Source organism: Solea senegalensis, linkage group LG3 (genome assembly GCF_019176455.1).
Source record: "Solea senegalensis isolate Sse05_10M linkage group LG3, IFAPA_SoseM_1, whole genome shotgun sequence".
Taxonomy (NCBI): Eukaryota; Metazoa; Chordata; class Actinopteri; order Pleuronectiformes; family Soleidae; genus Solea; species Solea senegalensis.
The window spans coordinates 1,948,818-1,969,339 of NC_058023.1; the positions used below are offsets into that span (position 1 = coordinate 1,948,818).

General features: G+C 43.2%; 1 protein-coding gene across 1 annotated transcript in view; it reads right to left on the minus strand.

The window, feature by feature from the left end:
- trpc5a (transient receptor potential cation channel, subfamily C, member 5a) overlaps positions 1 to 20,522 on the minus strand; it is a 43,821-nt gene that overhangs the window by 5,066 nt on the left and 18,233 nt on the right. Inside the window, exons 2-14 of the mRNA XM_044021057.1 lie at positions 16,499 to 16,531; positions 15,058 to 15,411; positions 13,224 to 13,340; positions 13,031 to 13,093; positions 12,584 to 12,721; positions 11,681 to 11,887; positions 7,330 to 7,467; positions 6,779 to 6,977; positions 6,031 to 6,170; positions 4,565 to 4,765; positions 3,633 to 3,754; positions 1,077 to 1,272; positions 781 to 990 (exon numbers count right to left, since the gene is read on the minus strand). Coding sequence (XP_043876992.1) covers positions 781 to 990; positions 1,077 to 1,272; positions 3,633 to 3,754; positions 4,565 to 4,765; positions 6,031 to 6,170; positions 6,779 to 6,977; positions 7,330 to 7,467; positions 11,681 to 11,887; positions 12,584 to 12,721; positions 13,031 to 13,093; positions 13,224 to 13,340; positions 15,058 to 15,411; positions 16,499 to 16,531 — 2,118 coding nt within the window. The remainder of the gene's footprint in view (positions 1 to 780; positions 991 to 1,076; positions 1,273 to 3,632; positions 3,755 to 4,564; positions 4,766 to 6,030; positions 6,171 to 6,778; positions 6,978 to 7,329; positions 7,468 to 11,680; positions 11,888 to 12,583; positions 12,722 to 13,030; positions 13,094 to 13,223; positions 13,341 to 15,057; positions 15,412 to 16,498; positions 16,532 to 20,522) is intronic.

Here is a 20,522-nt window from a genome sequence, read left to right on the forward strand (position 1 = left end):
TAAAACTGCGTCATTTTCTCTGAAATACGGACGTCGCTCCGAGTTCCGATGTAAATGGAACGCGGCTTTAAACCTGAAAAAGCCTTTTAAATGTGTCAGGACCAGACAGAATGTCCTCACAGAGACTGGATCACACACATGGTGGTTTTGCATCCTTGGTGAGACATAATGCATTCACGAGCCCCTTACCTTAACCTTAACCATCACAACTAAATGCCTTAGCCTAACCCTTAGTCCTCAAAAAAGTCAAAATGTCCTCACAAACATAGTTTGACACATTATTTAAGACATGTTCACACACGTGTGCACACACACACACACACAGTGTGGGCAGGTTGTCTTATATAACTGACTTCAGCTGAGGTGAACATGCCAGCTGAACTCACTCACACACTCACACACTCTCTTCTCACTGTGTTTCAGGTTGTTGTTGTTTATAAAAACCTTCACTGAATCAGTTTTTTTCCCTCATGATTTTATGAATTGTTGTGATTTATTTATTATTATAACATATATATATATATATACATAAGATATTTTTTAACTCATATGTAAATATGAATTAATATTTTTTAATTTATAACACAGTCGAACACAGTTTGTTTTTGTATCGTGATTGTAGCGTATTTCATGACCCAATTTAATTAGTATTAAAAAAAAGAAAAGAAAAAGAAGTCAAACTTGCGATAACTTTGAACTTACGCATAACATAACATAAAAACGTCAGTGTGCAGTACCTGGTGCCACCAGGTGACGAGGATAAAGTGTGGTCAGTCTTACCGTGAACTCTCGCAGGTTTTCGCATTTGTGTGGCTCCTCCCCCGGGGGCTGTCCTCTCCTGCACAGCTTGTTGTGGAGCCACATCAGCAGATACAAGATGGACTTTGGACTCGGGACGATGTTGAACGGCGGCGGCAGAGTCCCGCCCTCGTCAAAGTAGCTCATCCACAGTTTAGTGCGGGCGAACTTCCACTCGATGTCCGCGTGGTCCTTGCGGGTCAGAGTCAGGTGACAGCATGAGACGGGGGAACGTGCGTAAAGTTTGGACAGAGATCGTGAAAAAGTGTGCGACTCACGGCGATGAGCTGGTACGAGTTGTTCATCATCGCGATCAACATGTTGAGAAGGACGACCAGCGAGATGATGTTGTACGTCCCAAACATGGTCGCCCCCACGAACTCCGTGAACTCGTGACGCGCTTTCACGTTAGTGACGTACAAGTTCATGAGGCCGAATATCGACCAGAAGAGAGACTGTAGCGTCTCGAATAATCTGAGGGGACAGAGAGCGTTAGCGTAATCTGCGTCAGAAACATCAAATACGATCATACCAACACATTCATGACGTACATAAGAAATAAACAACTTGTATGTGAGAAATTAACATATATGTAAGAAATGCTTAAAAAATATAAAACTTACATGTAAAAAACTTCTAATTTAAGAAAAAAATAAATATATATAATTTACAAGTTTAATTTTACAAATACGCTAGCTTTGTTTTTAACTTATACGTAAATAATGTATATAACACGTAAGCTATTTTTAACTTGTACGTAAAAAATTTAGAACATAAAAAAGATATTTAGCAAGATGAGATAAAAAAATATACAATGAAATTTTATACAATGAAACAACATGTAATAAGTGTATAAGATACATATTAAAGTATTTTACAGCCTATTTATTAAGATATACATGAGAAGTAAATGTAATTTACAACATACGTAAGAAAACTCTCTACGTACTTTTTATACGTAGAGAAAATGTTCAACATGTGTAAAAACGTTTTATATAAAACATTTCAAAACTTAGTATAATGCGATTTTTTTATACATAATAAAAGTATGATGTGTAAGATATTTTTACTATAGGCCTTATTTTTATTAGAAACATAAAAAAAAGACTTTCATGATAACCATATATATATATATATATATATTATATACCATAATATATATAGAAGTCCCGACAAGCACAGCTGCACAGATGTGTGTGTGTGTGTGTGTGTGTGTGTGAATGATGAATGGAGCAGTAAAGCGTGACGCGAGCGTCTGAGTTATGAAACGAGAGGAAGACAAAAAAGAGAAAGAGTTGAGAGGACAATATGAAAACCAAACGCAGAGATAAATCATTGTTTAACCTAATTTAATTATCCTCGTTCATCCATTCACTGTTCATCTTTCATTCTGTCATCTCTCCTTCTCTCTCCTCTTATCTCCTCTCTCCACTTGTCCTTTTCCATCCTTTTCCCCCTAATTTCCTCCTAACGTCCTTGTCTGATCTTTTCTTTTTTTTACTGCCATGTTTCCTCTGTTCTTCATTTTCTCTCCTCTCCCACACCAACATAGAGAAAACAGAGATGGGGTTTAGTGTGGGAGAGAGAGTGGTTTTACTAACTGGAAAAGTCTGTCTCACAGTGAGATAAAGACGTCAACAGTGACTTAAACGGTAACATCAGCATTCTTACACATATTCATGGTTCCCAGAGGACGACTCATCTCTTCTGTTTGTTTACGTGGCGCCATCGACTGGTTTAAATGTGTAACAACGGGTGAAATGTCACCAAATCTGTGCAGAACAACGATCACAATGTGTGCGAAGTAAAGTAGATGAAAAGCTGCGGCAGCGACAGCAGCAGCGTGAAAGGATGAGGAGAAAAGGCAGAGCGAGGAACACGCACACACACACACACACACACACACACACACACACAGCAGTGTGTGTTAAATGATGCAACACATTAACGGTGATAAGTGTGTGAAGTAGAGGGAGGAGACACCTGAGCACAAACAGACAACAATCCTGTGAAAGAACTCATTAATGTGGATGAGTGTGAACACACACACACACACACACACACACACGCGTACAGAGTGAATAATCCTCACATTGTAAACTCATGAATGTTCATGTGCGCCCGTGGCCCTGCCATCGTTCTCTTTTTCGCATAATGCGTCATGTCAGCCGTCACCGTGGCGACCTGCTCGGCCCCAGCATGAGGCTGATTTGTCTCCCCGTGTGCGCGTGTGTGTGTGATTGTGTCACGGCGGCGGCGGCGGCATGGAAGGTTTGTGCGTTTGTTTGAACACGGAATGTCTCATGCCTGAAGTCGGTGAGGAAGTTTTTAAATATTCGACATGAATCAATGAACTGAACCTTAAATAAAACCCTTTTTCGGACATTAAAAGATGAAAAATGACACAACTTATGGTGTTTCTCTGACAGGAAATCATTTTTGTAAACAAATGTTTAATAAAACATCAAAGAAATTACTACGAGTCACTAGTTTCCTCTAAAACTGTTTTTAGCCACCACATAAAATCTATGTCAACTTAAGTCTGATGTTTGTAAACCACTCACTCTCCCACACCAAACCCCATAGAGAAAATCAGCGATTTTAGCTTGAGGTGACACAGGAGCTGCTGGTCTACTGCTGCCTCGTGTGGTCACTTTGTGTCACTGAGGTCAATCTAAACGCAGTAATTCAAATGCCGAAGTGACAAAATAAGACATTTGAACTTAGTGATGGAGGCAGCAGTGGATCAACAACTCTTGTGTGCTGTGACGTTAAAATCACTGATTTTCTCTATGGGGTTTGGTGTGAGAGAGAGTGTTTTGTCGGACACTCACGTTGAGAAGGCGTTGTTCTGTCGCTCACAGCGGATGCCTTTGCAGTTGTTGGGCTCTTCTGACGCCGTGGTCTCGTAGTAGAAATAGAGCTGGTTCAGACCGTTAGCAAACGCCAGCAGGACCTACACGGACAAAACATAGAAAAATGAATGTTCTTCCGTGTTCTCTGCTCTTAAATGTCTCTTCATGTGACAAAAGTTACAAAAAACAACTACAACATTTTTGATATTCTGCTAAAATGTCATCAAAACATTAGCTTCTGCTACCAAAGCCAACTAGCCTTTACTGAAACACTAACATGCTAATAGAGGTCTTTTAAATCTGCTCCTCAAAACACAAATAAAAATCCTATAGACAGAACTAAACCTGAGGGTTAGCATGCTAGCATCCTCCAGTCTCATTGCTACAAGAGAATTGCATTTGCATTCACTTTAAGTAGATTAGAAATGTAATTAGACTAGATGCTAGCAAAGTTTTGGTGTACACATATAACATATCATGCTATAAACATGATATGTCATATGGTACTATGGTATATATCGGTACATGTGTTTGCTAACTATAGCAAACACATGTTTTCTACTCTATATATGCTACAGCATGCTAATACTGGGTGGACTTTAGGCAATTTACTAGCTAACTAACCAACCTTAAATAACAAATTTAGTGTATAATGCTAACATGTAGCATGATATTGTTCTAAATGTGTATTCTGTGTTCACACCCAAAATTTAAATATTGTCTGTGCTAAGGCATATTAATTATTGCTAACAGTTGGAATAGCATTTTGTGGAAGATGGTAGCATGCTAAAGGTTTGTTGTATTAGCATTTTTATATTTTTGTAGATTTATATTTTAGATTAGATTTTGTGGATTTTGTGGAGCGAGTTTGAAGTGATAAGAGGTGATAAGAAGTGATAAGAAGACGTTACCAGACAGTAGATGAAGAGGAACTTGAGGATGTCCAGCAGCATCCGGCCCAGTGAGATCTGCAGAGGCCCGAGGTGAGAGTTCGCCGTGAAGAGCGAGATGAGTCTGAGCGAGCTGAAGATGTTAGCGATGGCGAACAGCGCCTCCGCGATCAGCGTCGGATGCCACATCTCCCACTCTTCTCTGGGTCGGGACGAGTTGTACTGGACGAGGGGACGGAGAGGACAGGCAAAAAACAGGGAGACAATCCGTGATTCAAACAGCAACATGTGTTGTTTCTCTGCGATAAAACAACAACAACACATGTGCTCGACAAATGTTGTCGGTTCACCAGCAGCACAGCGAAACATTTATTTTTTCACAGTTCCGTCTCCCTACTGTCTCTTCTCTCTCTCTGTCTCCAAACAAAACTTCAGCGTTTTTAAACAAAAACTGAGCGTTTTTTAACAAAAACTGAGCATTTTCAAACAAACCGTCTCTCCGTTCATCCCTCGACCTCCTCCTCATTCTAAATTTAGCCGTTCAGATTTCCACAGGACTTCTGTCTCGTTAGCTCTGCTTCTATTAGCATCTTTCCACACACACACACACACACACACACCCACACGGTCTGGTTTCCATGACTTCAGAGGACATTTCCTGGAGACCAGACTCGAACCTTCACCATAAATACTAACCTTAACCGAACCACACAACATGTCTTTAGCTTAAAATGTAATTATCACGTGATTTAATTAAGTAGCAGCAGCTAATGTGTGCGTGTGTGCGTGTGTGTGTTTGTGTGTGCGTGTGTGTGTGTGTGTATGTGTGTGTGTGTGTGTGTGTCGTGTCACCTGTGTAGGAGGAACAGTTGCCACCGTCAGTGACTCACATCTGCTGCAGATAGCCCCGCCCCTGTCTGTGTGTTCGTGTGTATTTGTGTGTATTTGTGTGTGTTTGTGTGTGTGTTTGTGTGTGTTTGCTCTTCATGAACAGATAACTCTTGTGCACATGCAGCTGAACAAAGTAAAGCCGTGCAGCTGCGTTTACACGACGACGCTCGGACGTAAACATGGACATACAGTCACTCGCCGCCACCATTTTGTCCCGGTGATGATAGTTGAAGCCAGATTCTCTGCTGTAGAGGATCATGGACATAAAGGCCCCGCCCACAAACCTGCCTGACCAATCAGCTGTCAATCATCTGCTTGTATGCAAAAACATAGCGTTTTCAAACAAAAGCGGAACTAATCAGAAACACGATCATCAGCGTGATCAGAACGAAGTAAACCACGCTTTCAGTTTGGCTGATGCTAACATTAAAGGGGCGGGGCTTATGACAAACACTTCACACAGCCACCAGGGGGTGAAACAAATGTTCATGGAGCTATGATGCTGTTCACGGGCGTGAGACTCGGTGGTAAAAGAACGTGCGCATGAGACTAATGCGGACCATCGTGTCTCCACAGACACAGGCCGCGATGTTTACCTTCACATACGCGACGATCTTCAGCGAAATCGTCGCCAGGTAGAGTGAGTTCATGGCGAAGTCCATCAGGTTCCACCAGTCGTGGATGTATTCCGTGAAACCACCGTCCCACATTTCCTTAATCTCCGCCCAGATGAAGCCTGCGACAAAAAAAAACAAAAAGGCAGTGTTTTCAAACATAAACAAAGTGTTTTCAAACCAAAAAAAAGCATTTTCAAACAAAAACGAAGCGTTTTCAAACAAAAACTAAGTGTTTTCAAACAAAAACTAAGTGTTTTCAAACAAAAACAAAGTGTTTTCAAACCAAAAAAAAGCATTTTCAAACAAAAACTAAGTGTTTTAAAATAAAAACGAAACAAAAACTAAACATTTTCAAACTCTAGTTTTCGGGGAACTAAAACTCTGTGATAATGTGGACGTCAGGCGTTATCAGACCAGAACTTGAAAAAAACCCCCACAATAGTAGACATCGGCAAACCGCAAGCGAGGGGCAGGACTATTATTGGAGGTGGGGGTGGAACTGTAAGCAGGAGGCGTGACTAACAAGTCCCACCCACTAAAAAGTTACAAAACCTGTTTGCAAATCAACGCCTTCTAAAGTCGTGCTAAACTGCCACCTAGTGGTGTAAAACTCAGCTTCTAAGTATTGTAGCATAATTTATCTTTCTTTTCTTTTTTTTTAAACAAAAATCATCACGTCCAGGTGTTTGGTTGTGAACACATGAGTGGATGAAACGCGTGACCGTACCGAGCACCCACGGCAGAATCATCCACTCCACCACGGTGGGCGGCGGCCCCTGCATGTGGAGGTTGGTGCGTGCGATGTGCTGCGAGGCGAGCAGCAGCAGGAAGAGGAAGGTCAGGTACGACGCCGTGTGACAGATGAACTTGATGAACGGCTTCTTGATGAAACGACCCAGCGCACTCTTCGGCGCCAACAGGTAGATCTGAGGAGGAGGAGGAGGAGGAGGAGGAGGAAGACGACCTGTAATCACCTCATAAACAGCAGCTGTCACTGTGTTATTATCACACTCTCATGTGTGATGTTACGTAAACTGTGAATGAATAATAAAGTTTCACTTATTCAAATGAGAAAAAAGCACATTACTGTCAGGACGAGTTTATCGTGAATGTTGTTGTCGTACATTTGCACTTTCACAGACGTCCACTAGGGTGACGTCAGCTTGTTTCCTTTCCTTACCAAACTTTCCTTCTCGTTCTTTTCCTCCTTGCCCCTTTGTGTCTTTCCTTTCCTAACCTAGCTGCCTTGCTTCCTTCCCTCCCTCCTTCTTCTCTTACCAGTGAAAACACGGGAAACATGAGTCCGATGATGAAGCACGTGACCAGTTTGACGGCCCAGTGTTGTCTCCTCCAGCCCGGAAAACCGTCGTACCACAGCGTGGCCAGAAGCTGCTGACAGTTCGGCTGAGCCACGAACTACAGGAGGAGGAGGAGGAGGAGGAGGAGGAGGAGATAAAGGGACAGTTAGTGTGTTTATTTTTATTTTCAGTGACATGAACAAATCAAAGGTCACTTCCTGCTGCTAGCAATTGCTAACAATAATGGAACCTGGCCCTTCAAAATAAAACACTTTGCTCTCCTTCCCTCTTGTCGCCCAGTCTTTCCATCCTCCCACAGTGTCAGCTGGTAATCTATCACTGGTTGTGTGTGTGTGTGTGTGTGTGTGTGTTTGCCTTCACACCTTCACACAAACACACTCGGCTGAAATCATCGGCTGAAAAAGGCAAATGTCTGCAGCTGTCAATCAAACACTTCACCACAGGTGTGTAAATCACTGCATACATGAATAATTAATCCTGTCACCTGTCGCTCACAGAGTCTGACAACAACAACACTCTTTAACGCTTTACTGCAAAAACCACATCGCTTAGTGTTAGCAGCAGCTAACTCTGTGTTAGCAGCAGCTCACTCTGTGTCGGAGGTTATAAATGAACTCATACGTACTAGCTAGGTAGCTAAGCCATGTTTACATCACCTGTCTGTCACAGGAAGTGTGATTTAATCTTATACGTAAGGGTAAACAGCTAAGGGCTAAAGTTAGCGGCTAGTTTGCTTAACACATTCAACATTCAAGATTCTTGAATCTTTCTTTCTTTCTTTGCATCCAATTTATTTTTCCTCTTCTCCCTCCCTCTTCCCTGTCTTCTTTCAGTCTCTCTCTTTCTCTCTCCATCCCTTACTCAGCTCCAAGTCTGTATCTTGTTGCTATAGCAGCAGTATGCTAATGAGCTATGAAAATCTCCGAGCTCTACCAAACTACAGCGGTCGCTCTCTCTCTCTCTGTTTCAGGCTCGAGTCGACTGAGACACTTTTGCATTTACGCTGAACGCGAAGCATTGAAATGTTGCTGCACTGCATTGTGGGTCCATCGCTTTGCCAAAGTTAAGAAAGCAGCAGCACAATCGGAGCTAGCGGACATTGTCATTCTCCCCGTTAACAATATTTTGTGTTCGACAACGAAAGATAACACGTTTTTATCACTTTAGCAACATTAGCAACACTCACGACATAGGTAGCCATGGTAGCAAATCATATATTTAAAATATAAACTAAACGCTCCTGTTTACCTTTTACCGTTTTACCGTTTATCTTTGGGTTAAAGATATTTTTTGCACCCAACAATGGCGGTGATTTAGCGATGGCTCCATCAGACGGAGGAAGAAACGTGATTTCAGTAACTTTGAACGAGAACACACTGGACCAAGATAAACGACCAGAGGTCCTCATGGAGACCAAAACCTGGTCCTTATGAGGCAGAACCTCATTTCTGAAGAACTGGTTGTGTATGCGGTCACATCATGGGGACTTAACATAAATGACTCCATTTTAAGGTGAAGACATGTTTTAAAGTTGAGGTCAGAGGTCAGGGCACTAGTCATTATGGTTAAGGTTAAAGGAAGTCTACAGGAAATGCATGTAAGTCAATGCAAAGTCCTCTGAAGTGATGGAGACCAGAGTGTGTGTGTGTGTGTGTGTGTGTGTGTGTGTGTGTGTGTGTGTGTGTGTGTGTGTGTGTGTGGTGTGTGTGTGTGTGTGTGCCCTCTGGCTCAGGACATGTGTCTATCGATCAGTTAAAGCTATAATTCATCTGCACGCGGTGAATAAAATATGAATCGAGACGATATATTCACACACACACACACGCACACACACACACACACACACACATGCACAGCACGTGTATAATTTACAAAACAGTGAGTGTATAATTTAGCAGGACTGCAGGTATCACAGGCTCAACGACAACAACTAAAAGATTTAAATGGTTTGAATGATTCAACACACACACACACACACACAGGAGTTAACATGGGTTAAGTGTGTTGGAGCTTCAGTTAAACTCAGTCACACGTCAGTCAGTGAAAAAAACAATCATTCCGTTGATCGGACTGAAATCTGACGTACGAATAAAACACGACCGACTTGAAACTGTACGAAATTCAACTTGTCAGATTCAGACGGACGTTCTGTGAGCGCTGATTTCCGTCACAGTCACTCGACTAAAAATCGACTTGACTTGTCTTCTGTTCATCCCTCCATCCTTCATGTCATCATTTATCAAAATGTGCGCCTCTCAAAATAAAACCTACTTCTCCTCTTCTTCTTCTTCTTTTTCTTCAGCTGCGACCTGAAATGACCTCGTCCTCTCTCTCCCTCTCTCTCTCTCTCTCTCTCCACTGCAGGTGAGTCACTCGTTCATCTGCTGACTCTATTTCTGCTCCTGCTTTCCTTCATGTTCTCACCATCATCACCACCAGTCTGTCCAATCACTCCATCACTCTTTCATCCCTCCTTCTTTCACCTCCTCAACACTGACCTCCGCGAATAGACCAGTTCTGATTGGTTCTCTTCCAAGTTAGTCCCGCCCCCCCAACATTTACGCCAAGTGATTAATTCACTGACGAAGCTTCAGTGCACTACAGCTGTCTCTCTCTCTGTCTGTCTGTCTGTCTGTCTGTCTGTCTCTCGGGGACAGTTGGGGTTTGATCGTTCAGATGTTTCAGACCTCGGGGCGATGTAACTGCGGCTCATCTGTGTTTGTGAGGAGAGAATTAAAATCAGACGATTTTCCCTGAGGGCGAAAAAACACTCACTCAATAAAAGTACACTGAGTGTGCGTGTGTGTTTGTCTGCGTCTGTGTGTGTGTGTGTGTGATAAAGGCCAAATATCCATGTCCACAGAGTTTCTCTCTAAAATGGCAGCTTCAATTATTAAGAGTGTAAGACGGAGCTTTAAAGGCTCAGCCGTGTAATCTGTGTCATGTGACGTGAATCTGAACCAAGACTGGAAACACGCGAGGGAGGAGGAGACAAGGAGATGTTTAAGGAAGTAAGAAGAGGTATGAGGAGGCAACATGAGGTATGAGGAGACAACACGAGGTATGAGGAGGCAACACAAGGTATGAAGAGGCAACACGAGGTGTGAGGAGGCAACACAAGGTATGAGGAGGCAACATGAGGTATGAGGAGACAACACGAGATATGAGGAGGCAACACAAGGTATGAAGAGGCAACACGAGGTGTGAGGAGGCAACACAAGGTATGAGGAGGCAACATGAGGTATGAGGAGACAACCGTATGAGGAGGCAACAGGTATGAGGAAGGAGATGTTTAAGGAAGTAAGAAGAGGTATGAGGAGACACCATGAGGTATGAGGAGACAACACAAGGTATGAAGAGGCAACACGAGGTGTGAGGAGGCAAGGAGATGTTTAAGGAAGTAAGAAGAGGTATGAAGAGGCAACACAAGGTATGAGGAGGCAACACGAGGTATGAGGAGGCGACACAAGGTATGAGGAGGTAACATGAGGTAATTGGAGGCAAGGCGATGCTCAAGGAAATACTAGGAAGGTAGGATAACATATAAGGAGGTAAGAGGAGGTGACCTGAACAGAGGAAATGAGGAGTAAGAGAGTAGGAGTTGTAAACAATGAGGGAGTGAGAGGAAGGAGAGAAGGTGACAGAGAGGTGAAGAAGAGAAGTTATGTAACACACACACGGTCGTCATGGCGTCCATCACTTGAACTTGTCACATGAACATAAACAGTATGTTTAATGATCACTACATTAGTGAGTGATGGGAGGCTCAGTGGGCGGAGCCAGAGCAGCAGCAGGTGATGAGCAACAGGTCACCATGGTAACGTGTTCAAACAGCACATGACGTTCAAGAAGCAAAAAAATCAATTTTGTTTTTCAATTTATATGCTAATGTTTAAACATTAAATCATCACCACTGTCGCCATGACAACAAGGACAGACGAGGCCTTCATCCAGAACGTGTCCTAAATCTTCACCTTTGAGTCCGTCCTCATTTATCTTTGTCGTAAAACTTCACAAAGTTTACAAGCCTGAGGTAAAAAAAGGGAACCAATCAGACAAGCCCTGGTGCACTAGGGGCGGGGCTTAACACAAAGGCTATTCATTGAAGTCGGAAGACGAGACGCTCTCCCACTGAGACGCCGTCGGCCATTACTGAATCGCTCTTAAAAACACTACAAGCTCCTTTGTTGACATTTTCATCTATGTCCGTTGGCCACGCCTCTGGAAAGTGGGAGGAGACTACACCCCTTCCCAGAAGCTGCCAACCATCAACCGATCAACACAGCTCCCTCACAGTGTTGGTGTCTTACCTCCTTCTGGTGATACTTGATGGCCAGCTTGAGCTTGGCCAGGTCGTGACACTGCCTGGGGTCCAGCTCCTCGCTCTGGTCGTTGTCTCTGTGGTTCAGGATTGTCTCCAGCTCTCGGGAACTCCTGGCCTGGTCCAGCAGGTCTTTGGCGAAGCGCTTGCACTGCTGCGACAGCTCCTCGTACTCCTGGCGAAACTCGTTCTCCACCTGAGAGCAGGAAGACGCCACAAGTTCTCGTACCCGTCCATGACTTTGACGTTTTCAGGTAAAAGACTCCGCCTCTAATGGTTTAGAACTCTTGGAAATTAAAGGTAAAATATGGGTGGACAGTTATTGGAGGAGGAACAAGTGGTGTATAAATTAAATTCTCCAGAAGATTTCATCAGCCCGTCAAGTTCAGGACGTGGCATCCCTCCAAACACACTTGGAGAATCAATTCAGACGAGAAGTGAGGACAGATTTTGGCCTCTTAACAAATGAAATCTATGTCATATTAAGTCTATATCTACATGTCCACGTCTTTATCTCACTGTGAAACAGACTTTTCCAACAGGAAACTCAAGTTTGTAAACCACTCACTCTCCCACACCAAACCCCATAGAGAAAATCAGTCATTTTAGCTCTCGGGGACACAGGAGCTGCTGGTCTACTGCTGCCTCGTGTGGTCACTTTGTGTCACTGACGTGAACCAGAATGAAGGAAACCAAATTGACAAAATAAGACATTTGAACTTAGTGATGGAGGCAGCAATGGATCAACAACTCCTGTGTGCTGTGACGTTAAAATCACAGGTTTTCTCTATGGGCTTTGGTGTGGGAGAGTGAGTGGGTTTACAGAACTTCAGTTTCCTGGTGGAAAAGACTGTCTCACAGCGACAAAGGTCGATCTGACTGTGACTCAAACCTTGCTGAGCTCTTTGAGTTCCCAGCCCAGTCTGAAGGCCGTGAGGATCGGATCTTCACTGGACAACGCGATGAGCGACGGCGAGGCCAGAGCCTTGTAGATGTTGAGTCGGGATCTTGAATGTCGAAGGCTGTCGACCTACAGACGCAGGTGTGGATGGGGAAAGAGGTCAAGGGTCAACAACAGTCCTACAGTAAACCTACAAAGAATAAAATCCCTATTTAATGTGTTTCAGCTTCGCTCAGGTGAGTTCTCTGGTTACATTCTGTGTTTTTTGCTCCTTCATAACAAAATAATCAAGGTATTTTTACATTTCCTGATACATAAAACGTACTTCTCTGATACAGTTGGGGTTATTTTTTGTTGTATTTGATCAAAAATACCGAAACAACAAAAATTTAATAAAAAATGTGTTGTTAGAAATGGACAAATCTGTACAAATCTCACCTCTGAACTGGACACGCACTCGACACAGTCACAGCGGATCTGGTGTGGTCTGGGAATCGTGACCTGACGCAGAACAACAGGGAAAGTACGTCAATACAGATTCAATCTGAACAAACTCGCTCTGTAACACAATTACAGGACACTTCTCATCAAATGTTGCATGAAAACCAGCATCGCTGCAACGTCCACTCACCTTCCTCTGGACGAGCAGCTTGATGATCTCGTAGTTGTTGGTGTGAGCGGCGAGCATGATGGGAGTGATGTCTGGCGTGAACTCGGAAAACTGACTGTCCATCATCAGCGAGGGAACCTGGAGGAGAACGGATCAAAAACTCGTATAAATGAGGCAGAAATGACGCCGCGTTCCACTTGTAGTCGGACGTCTGAATGAGCGAAGGAACTCAGGTCAGAATTCCAACTCGCGAAGTCACACTTCCGACATCCGACGTTAATGGAACACGAACTCAAACTACGAACACGACACAAACAAATGAACTGAAAAAGAGAAATTCATAAAGTTTGTTGTTTCTAAGCGGAAAATAAACTAACTTAGCAGCACCTGTGTGGGCCCTCACAGCTGCCACCCTGCCAGCAGGTGGCGCTATGCCCTGGACTCAGGACTCAGTTTTTATGTACCGATATTTTCTGTCCAGGTCTCTCGTCTCGCATGTTAAGTTTCGAGGCAGATCGGTCAGTGTATGGCGTAGTAAGAGGCCACTTCCTGTTTGGCGGCAAATGAGCGAAATTTGCCAAATTTATGATGGTTGCCGTGGCCACACCCCTTTTGAATCTGCGAAACCTTTTGGTAACATTTCATATGTGACGTGGCTCGTACAAATTGACGCATTTTTCCAAAAAAAATTGAAATGTTGGTACGATACGAGCTCAGACCAATTTGTTCATTTACGAAGTCGCAGAGATGGGACGCCAAATTCAAAATGGCCGACTTCCTGTGGAGTTAAGGCCATGGGCATGATAGACTTTTTTGTTCATCTTGGTCTGCTACATGTTTCCACCAAGTTTTGTGACATTTGGTGCAACTTCATCCATCTGGGTTTCACCTTAGGGGGCGCCACTGAGGCATTTTGCACCACTTTTAGTAATTTCTCTGATTTTCTTCACTTTTTTGCCAGTTCTGATTTGTTTGCCAATTTTTGTCTGTTTTCACCGACACGTAGTACGTGAAAAAATTTAAATAACGGAATCTTAAGTCGGAAATCCCGAGTTCCGACTTCAAATGGAACGCGACGTCGTAATGCATGAACATGACGATGGTTTTAAAGGTTCCTGTTTGAATGTTTTCTCTCAGACTGAAGACGAGCAGCAGAAGTGACTTCAGTGAAGACGGAGGAGAACAGATTTGTTCTCGTCCTCGTCCAGCTGAGACGCAACCAAAAAAAAAAACATAATAATACTGGAAAAAAAAGGAAAAACAACCTTCCCACAATCCTCTGCTTTCGCCAAGGGTTGGTTACCATGGTGACGCAGCACCACACAGCCTCGGAGCAATCCAAGAATTAATGGAACAGAGACGATTCTCTGTTTCTCTTCAATGTCTTTACTTAAAAAATCTAATATCTGCATCTCATTATTGAGCTTTTTCAACGCCGACGTGTTCACAGAGTGCAGACACCGAGAATTACGTGTAAATGCACTAATGAGTTACATGCAGCCTTCAAATACACATTTTCTCAGTGAAAACTAAGGTTTGTGAAGCACTCACTCTCCCACACCAAACCCCATAGAGAAAATCAGTGATTTAAACTCACAGGGACACAGGAGCTGCTGGTCTACTGCTGCCTCGTGTGGTCACTTTGTGTCACTGAGGTCAATCTGGAAGGATCTTAAATGCTGAATTCACCAAATGGCACATGTGGACTCATTGATGGAGGCAGCAGTGGATCAACAACTTCCTGTGTGTTGTGACGTTAAAATCACTGATTTTCTCTCTGGGGTTTGGTGCGGGAGAGTGAGCGGTTACGTCTTAGGTGTAAACTGTCTCAAATCCTTTAACCACACACGCTCACTTGTTTCTCTCCGCTGGGCCTCCTGTGCGACAGCAGCAGCTCCACGGCGCCCACCACCTCCTTCCTGATGGCGTAGAGGAGGGCGTCGCCCGTGTGGATGCCGTGGTCGAGCAGCAGCTCCATGATCTCCAGGTTCTCGTTCTCGATGGCGATGAGCAGCGCGCTGCGCCCCAGCGGGTCCAGGCAGTTCACGTCCATGTTGTAGTAGACCTCGGCCTCGCGCAGGGCGTGCTTGACGCCCGCGTAGTCGCCCTTCTCCACGGCGGTGAGGTACGCGCGCTCCTCGGCCGACAGCTCCACCTCGGCGCGGACGATCTGCAGAGGGATGCGGTCGCGGTACGGCGAATACGTCGCCTGAAAAACAAGAAACGACGACAATAAAGCATCAAAAAAACATCGTTTTTGTGTAACAATCATAATAATGTGTTGAATGATGACACCTCAGGACTTTATTTTATAGTTTTAAACAACTAGATTTATTGATTTTTAACATTTATTTATAATTTTAAGACGAGAGGACGCACGTGAATACTTAAAGAGAGAAAAATACAACAAAAGTATAAGAAAACAACAATAAAAAACAATAACAACAAGACATTTTCTGACATTATAAAAATAATCAAGAAAACAATTAACAAGTTGAATTTACTGTGTTTTAATGGTTAAAACTTGTAAAATATGAATTTAAATAGTTTTACATTTAAAAAATCACAACCTATTTAATTTTTTGTCATTTATTCAACAACATCAAACTTAGTTTTCTTTATGTATTTATCACTTTCATAAAAATCTTTGTATTTTATTTATTCGTTCTCTTCTATTATTGCTCGTTTTTGCTTGTTTTTTCCCCTCAAATATGAATTTAAAGCTCATTTTAATCAGAATTTTGACACATTATCAGTCACTTTTTGTTTAAAATGTGACGTATAAATAAAGTTTGGTCACCTTGTATAAAAAACACCCACATTTTTAAAAGTTAAATGTTTTTTAAAAAGGGATTTTGTTGGGATTCAGTTAAATGTCCCATCAGCCACTGCGGCTGTGCAGCGTCTCATTGGTCAGTTTGTAAACATGTGACTCTTCAGTGTCAATCAATCACGTGTCAGTATTTTACGAGAAAAGTGAAACAAACAAGACGGCGTCGTCGTTTTTCATCTCACGACTCGAAAAACCTCTAATAGAAAAAAAAACCTGCTGCGTCATCGCGTCGGTGAATTTCACAGCCTCCACGTGAACACATGATTTATGGCGGGGTGAAGTAACCGCGGCAACGCTACAGTGAATAACGTCAAGAGGGCGATGAAAACGCCCGTGGCCTTTTTTCATCTGTCACCACGGAAACGACTCAGTGATGGATGGCGCGTGCGTGTGTGTGTGTGTGCGTGCGTGTGTGTGTGTGTGTGCGTGTGTGTGTGTGTGTGTGTGTGTGTGTGTGACTCACCTTCTTGTAGTACAGCTGTGTCATGGGATTCATCTGGAAAAAGAAAAGAAACTGTGATTAATTTTAACATGACAAAGTAAAACAATTAAAGAAATACTTAATCAAAGGATTCTGCGAATAAAATCCACGTTACTTTAAGTCTGTGACGTCTTAAGAACACATTCACGTCTTTATTTCACTTTTCCAACAGGAAACTGAACTTTGTAAAGCACTCACTCTCCCACACCAAACCCCATAGAGAAAATCAGTGATTTTAGCTCGTGGGGACACAGGAGCTGCTGGTCTACTGCTGCCTCATGTGGTCACGTTGTGTCACTGATTTAAATCATAACGAAGAATTCCAAAAGCCGAATTCACAAAATAAGACATTTGAACTTAGCGATGGAGGCAGCAGTGGATCAACAACTCCTGTGTGCTGTGATGTTAAAATCGTTGATTTTCTCTATGGGGTTTGGTGTGGGAGAGTGAGTGCTTTACAAAGTTCAGTGTCAACATGTTTTCAACATGTTGACATAGATTTTACGGCTGCAGCTAATGATTATTTTCCTTAAAGTGTCAGAATTTAATAGAATATATATTCAATTTGAATGAATTCTTTGTTATATGGCGCAAAGAAACAAGAAAATATTCACATTTAAGAGGCTGGAAAATTCAAAAACCTGTTTTAATTGTCAAAATAAACACACAAAAATCCATTATTTGCTCACGTTGATGAGTCTGAAGTTAAGTGGGTAAAATCTGGTTTTCCCTCGTTTATTCATTTCAGCACCTCAGCATCAAACAGAAGAAAGAACACAGACTCTCCCTTTAAGGTGAGTGGAGGGCGATAAACAGGGTTGTGGGTGTTGAGTTTATCTGCAGTGCTGTAAGAACAGTCAGTGGAGCGCTGTGTACAGCCGTCAGCACAAATACACCGTCACCATGCAGATCTGCTGCACATCTGCATTCACCGCTCACTCACTCACACACACACACACACACACACACACACACAGCAGGGCTAATCTCAACTACATAATCTAATCTCCAGTAAAACTCAGTCGTCAGCGTTTGGAAACGCACAGATGTGAGCGGATCCTCGTCGTCTTTGATTCTCTGAGGATAAAAGTTCAAATATTTCAATCTTCAGTAAAAACGAGAGTTTCTCTCCTCGGACACTGACTCAGCACTTTTCACAGCAGCAACAGCAGCAGCAACAGTAACAGCAGCAGCAGTAACAGCAGCAGCAGCAGTAACAACAGCAGCAGCAGTAACAGCAGCAGTAACAGCAGCAGCAGTAACAGCAACAGTAACAGCAGCAGCAGTAACAGCAGCAACAGTAACAGCGTAGCAGTAACAACAGCAACGAAGCAGCAGTAACAGCAGCAGTAACAGCAGCTTACAGCAGCAGTAACAGCAACAGTAACAGCAGCAGCGGCAGCAGTAACAGCAACGAGTAACAACAGCAGCAGCAGCAGTAACACCAGCAGCAGCAATTAACAGCAACAGTAACAGCAGCAGCCAGTAACAGCGGGAACAACAGTAACAGCAGCCAGTAACAAGCGGTAACAGCAGCAACAACAGCAGCAACAGTAACAACAGCAACAGCGGCAAGAGCAACAGTAACGGCAACGGCATTGTAGCAGCAGCAGCAGCAGTAACAGCAGCAGTAACAGCAGCAGCAGCAGCAGCAGTAGCAGCAGCAGCAGCTTCCACTTTCATCTTCACGTTTCCTGATGAATGAGTGAACTCTGTGACTGTGGCTCAGTATGAAAAAACCAATCAAACTTTATGTTGGAATAGATTTTCTAAAAATAACTCTGTCACCAGCAGGGAGCGCCGTAACACAGAGGGTTCTTTACTGTTCTGTTTTTACTAAAGTGATTCACAGCAGGTGTGTGTGTGTGTGTGTGTGTGTGTGTGTGTGTGTGTGTGAGAAAGTGCTGACTCATCGCTCTAGAATTAAATGTAAAAAACAAAATACTGCTGTCATGCACAAAAAAAAAGAGTAAAGAGAAAAGAAGTAAAAGAAAAGGAAATATTTGAACACATGAAACCTGTTTCTTCACAGGTATGAATGAACACATGAGGAGGTGAGGCTTTATAGTCGTTGTGACGCCTAATAAGACGGCCATTTTAAGTGCACGCGACTCATGTTACAACACTCACTTATTCATCACGAAAGAAACAGGAAAAAACAACGGTGATAGCCATGTTTCTCTGAGCATTTAGCAATGTTTCTCTAAGCGTTTAGCATTTAGCTATGTTTCTCTAAGCGTTTAGCATTTAGCTATGTTTCTCTGAGCGTTTAGCATTTAGCTATGTTTCTCTAAGCGTTTAGCTTTGTGTCACTGAGCATTTAGCGTTCAGCAATGTTTCACTGTTTGCTTAGCTTAGCAACATTTCACTGTGTTTAGCATTTAGCTACATTTCAATGCGCCTTTAGGATTTAGCAATGCTTCAATGAGCGTTTAGCTATGTTTAACAGTGAAAACACTTCCCTCACTTAAGTGCAGACTTAACACCTCAAGCTCAATCACTGGCAGCTACTGTAGCTTGTTGCTAACCTAACATTTACTAGCTTGTTTTGTTATTGCTGCCTTTAGCATTCTGTGCTGTTGGAAACAAGCAGCCTTGACTTGATCTCAGAAGGCGATGACATCATCACGTTATCACATGGTTCCGTCCTCACGTTTGTCTCCAGTCGTGTCCAAAAAGAGTGCGTCAGCGTGACGTCACATGACCAAGGGAAATCAACTCTTTATTTCTGTTTTTAGAAATACATTCATCTGATTTGACGGCGTCGTCTTTCATCTGAATTCGAATCCTCTGTGGACTGAAGTGACCGAGTCATGAATGTTTTATTGACAGTCGCACAGAGACTGACTGTCGTTCCTCCGGAAGCTTCCACAGGAAATAATGAGGCTGATTAAAGTGGATTAACCGCAGAGGAAGAGGAGGGAGGAGAACGCGTGTGACCTCAGCATGTTCCACGACGCTGACCTTCCTGTAACGAGCTCAAGTTCAACCTTTTCATTTCACTCCTTTTATATTCGCAGCCATAGATTCACAGTCACGGCGACCTGACCTCATCAGAGCTGAGCTGAGTCAAACTGAACCAGACTAGACCAGAGCTGAGAGAAGGGCGTGCAGTTGGATTTAATATAAATACATTAAAGAAGAGACAGGAAACAGAGGAGCGACACAGCGGTAATAATCTGTGTGTTTTTACCTGTTTGTCCCACAGCTGATTTTAGCTGCTGCCTCGTGTGGTCACTTTGTGTCACTGATTTAAATCTGAACAGAGGATTTCAAAAGCCAAATTGACAAAATAAGACATTTTGGAGGCAGCAGTGGATCAACAACTCCTGTGTGCTGTGACGTTAAAATCACTGCTTTTCTCACTGGGGTTTGGTGTGGGAGAGTGAGTGGTTTTACAAACGTCAGTTTCCTGTCTAACATTTATTATTTTTATTAGCGTCGTCTTTTGTTAAGTGGGTAGAAATCTGCTTCGCTCTGCTGGCGGCCATGTTTTCAGACCTTGAGGAAAAGAAAACTCTCAAGGACTCAAGACCAGCTTCATTTGTTCCACATCCGTCGTTCATTTCCTGCCTGTTCACGTTCACGTCTTCTCCCCAGACCTCAGACTCTTTCACTCCTCATTCTCTCCTTATCGCTCGTCCTCAGAAACCTCTCTGCAGCGTCAACATTCTCGTCTTTTCCCCGTCGCTGCATATTTGAAATTTTCTGCTCTATTTTCCCGTCTCTCATGTTAATAAAAAAAGAAGAGCTCCATCTTGAACTCGCGTCTCCTCATTATTCTCCTCCTCTCACTGTTTCATTGCGCCCTCGTCTTGTTTGCCCCTCGGCTGCAGAGGAAACTGGTCGTCACATCAGAACACCCCCACACCCCCCCGTCTTCTCCTGCTGCATTTTTTAAACTGCAGTGCTTGTTTACACTGATTGAATCAGAGCTGCATCGACACTGAGCGTCTGTCCTCCGTCAGTCACTCACTCACTTTGCCGCGTGGGTCGGACGTTGGCG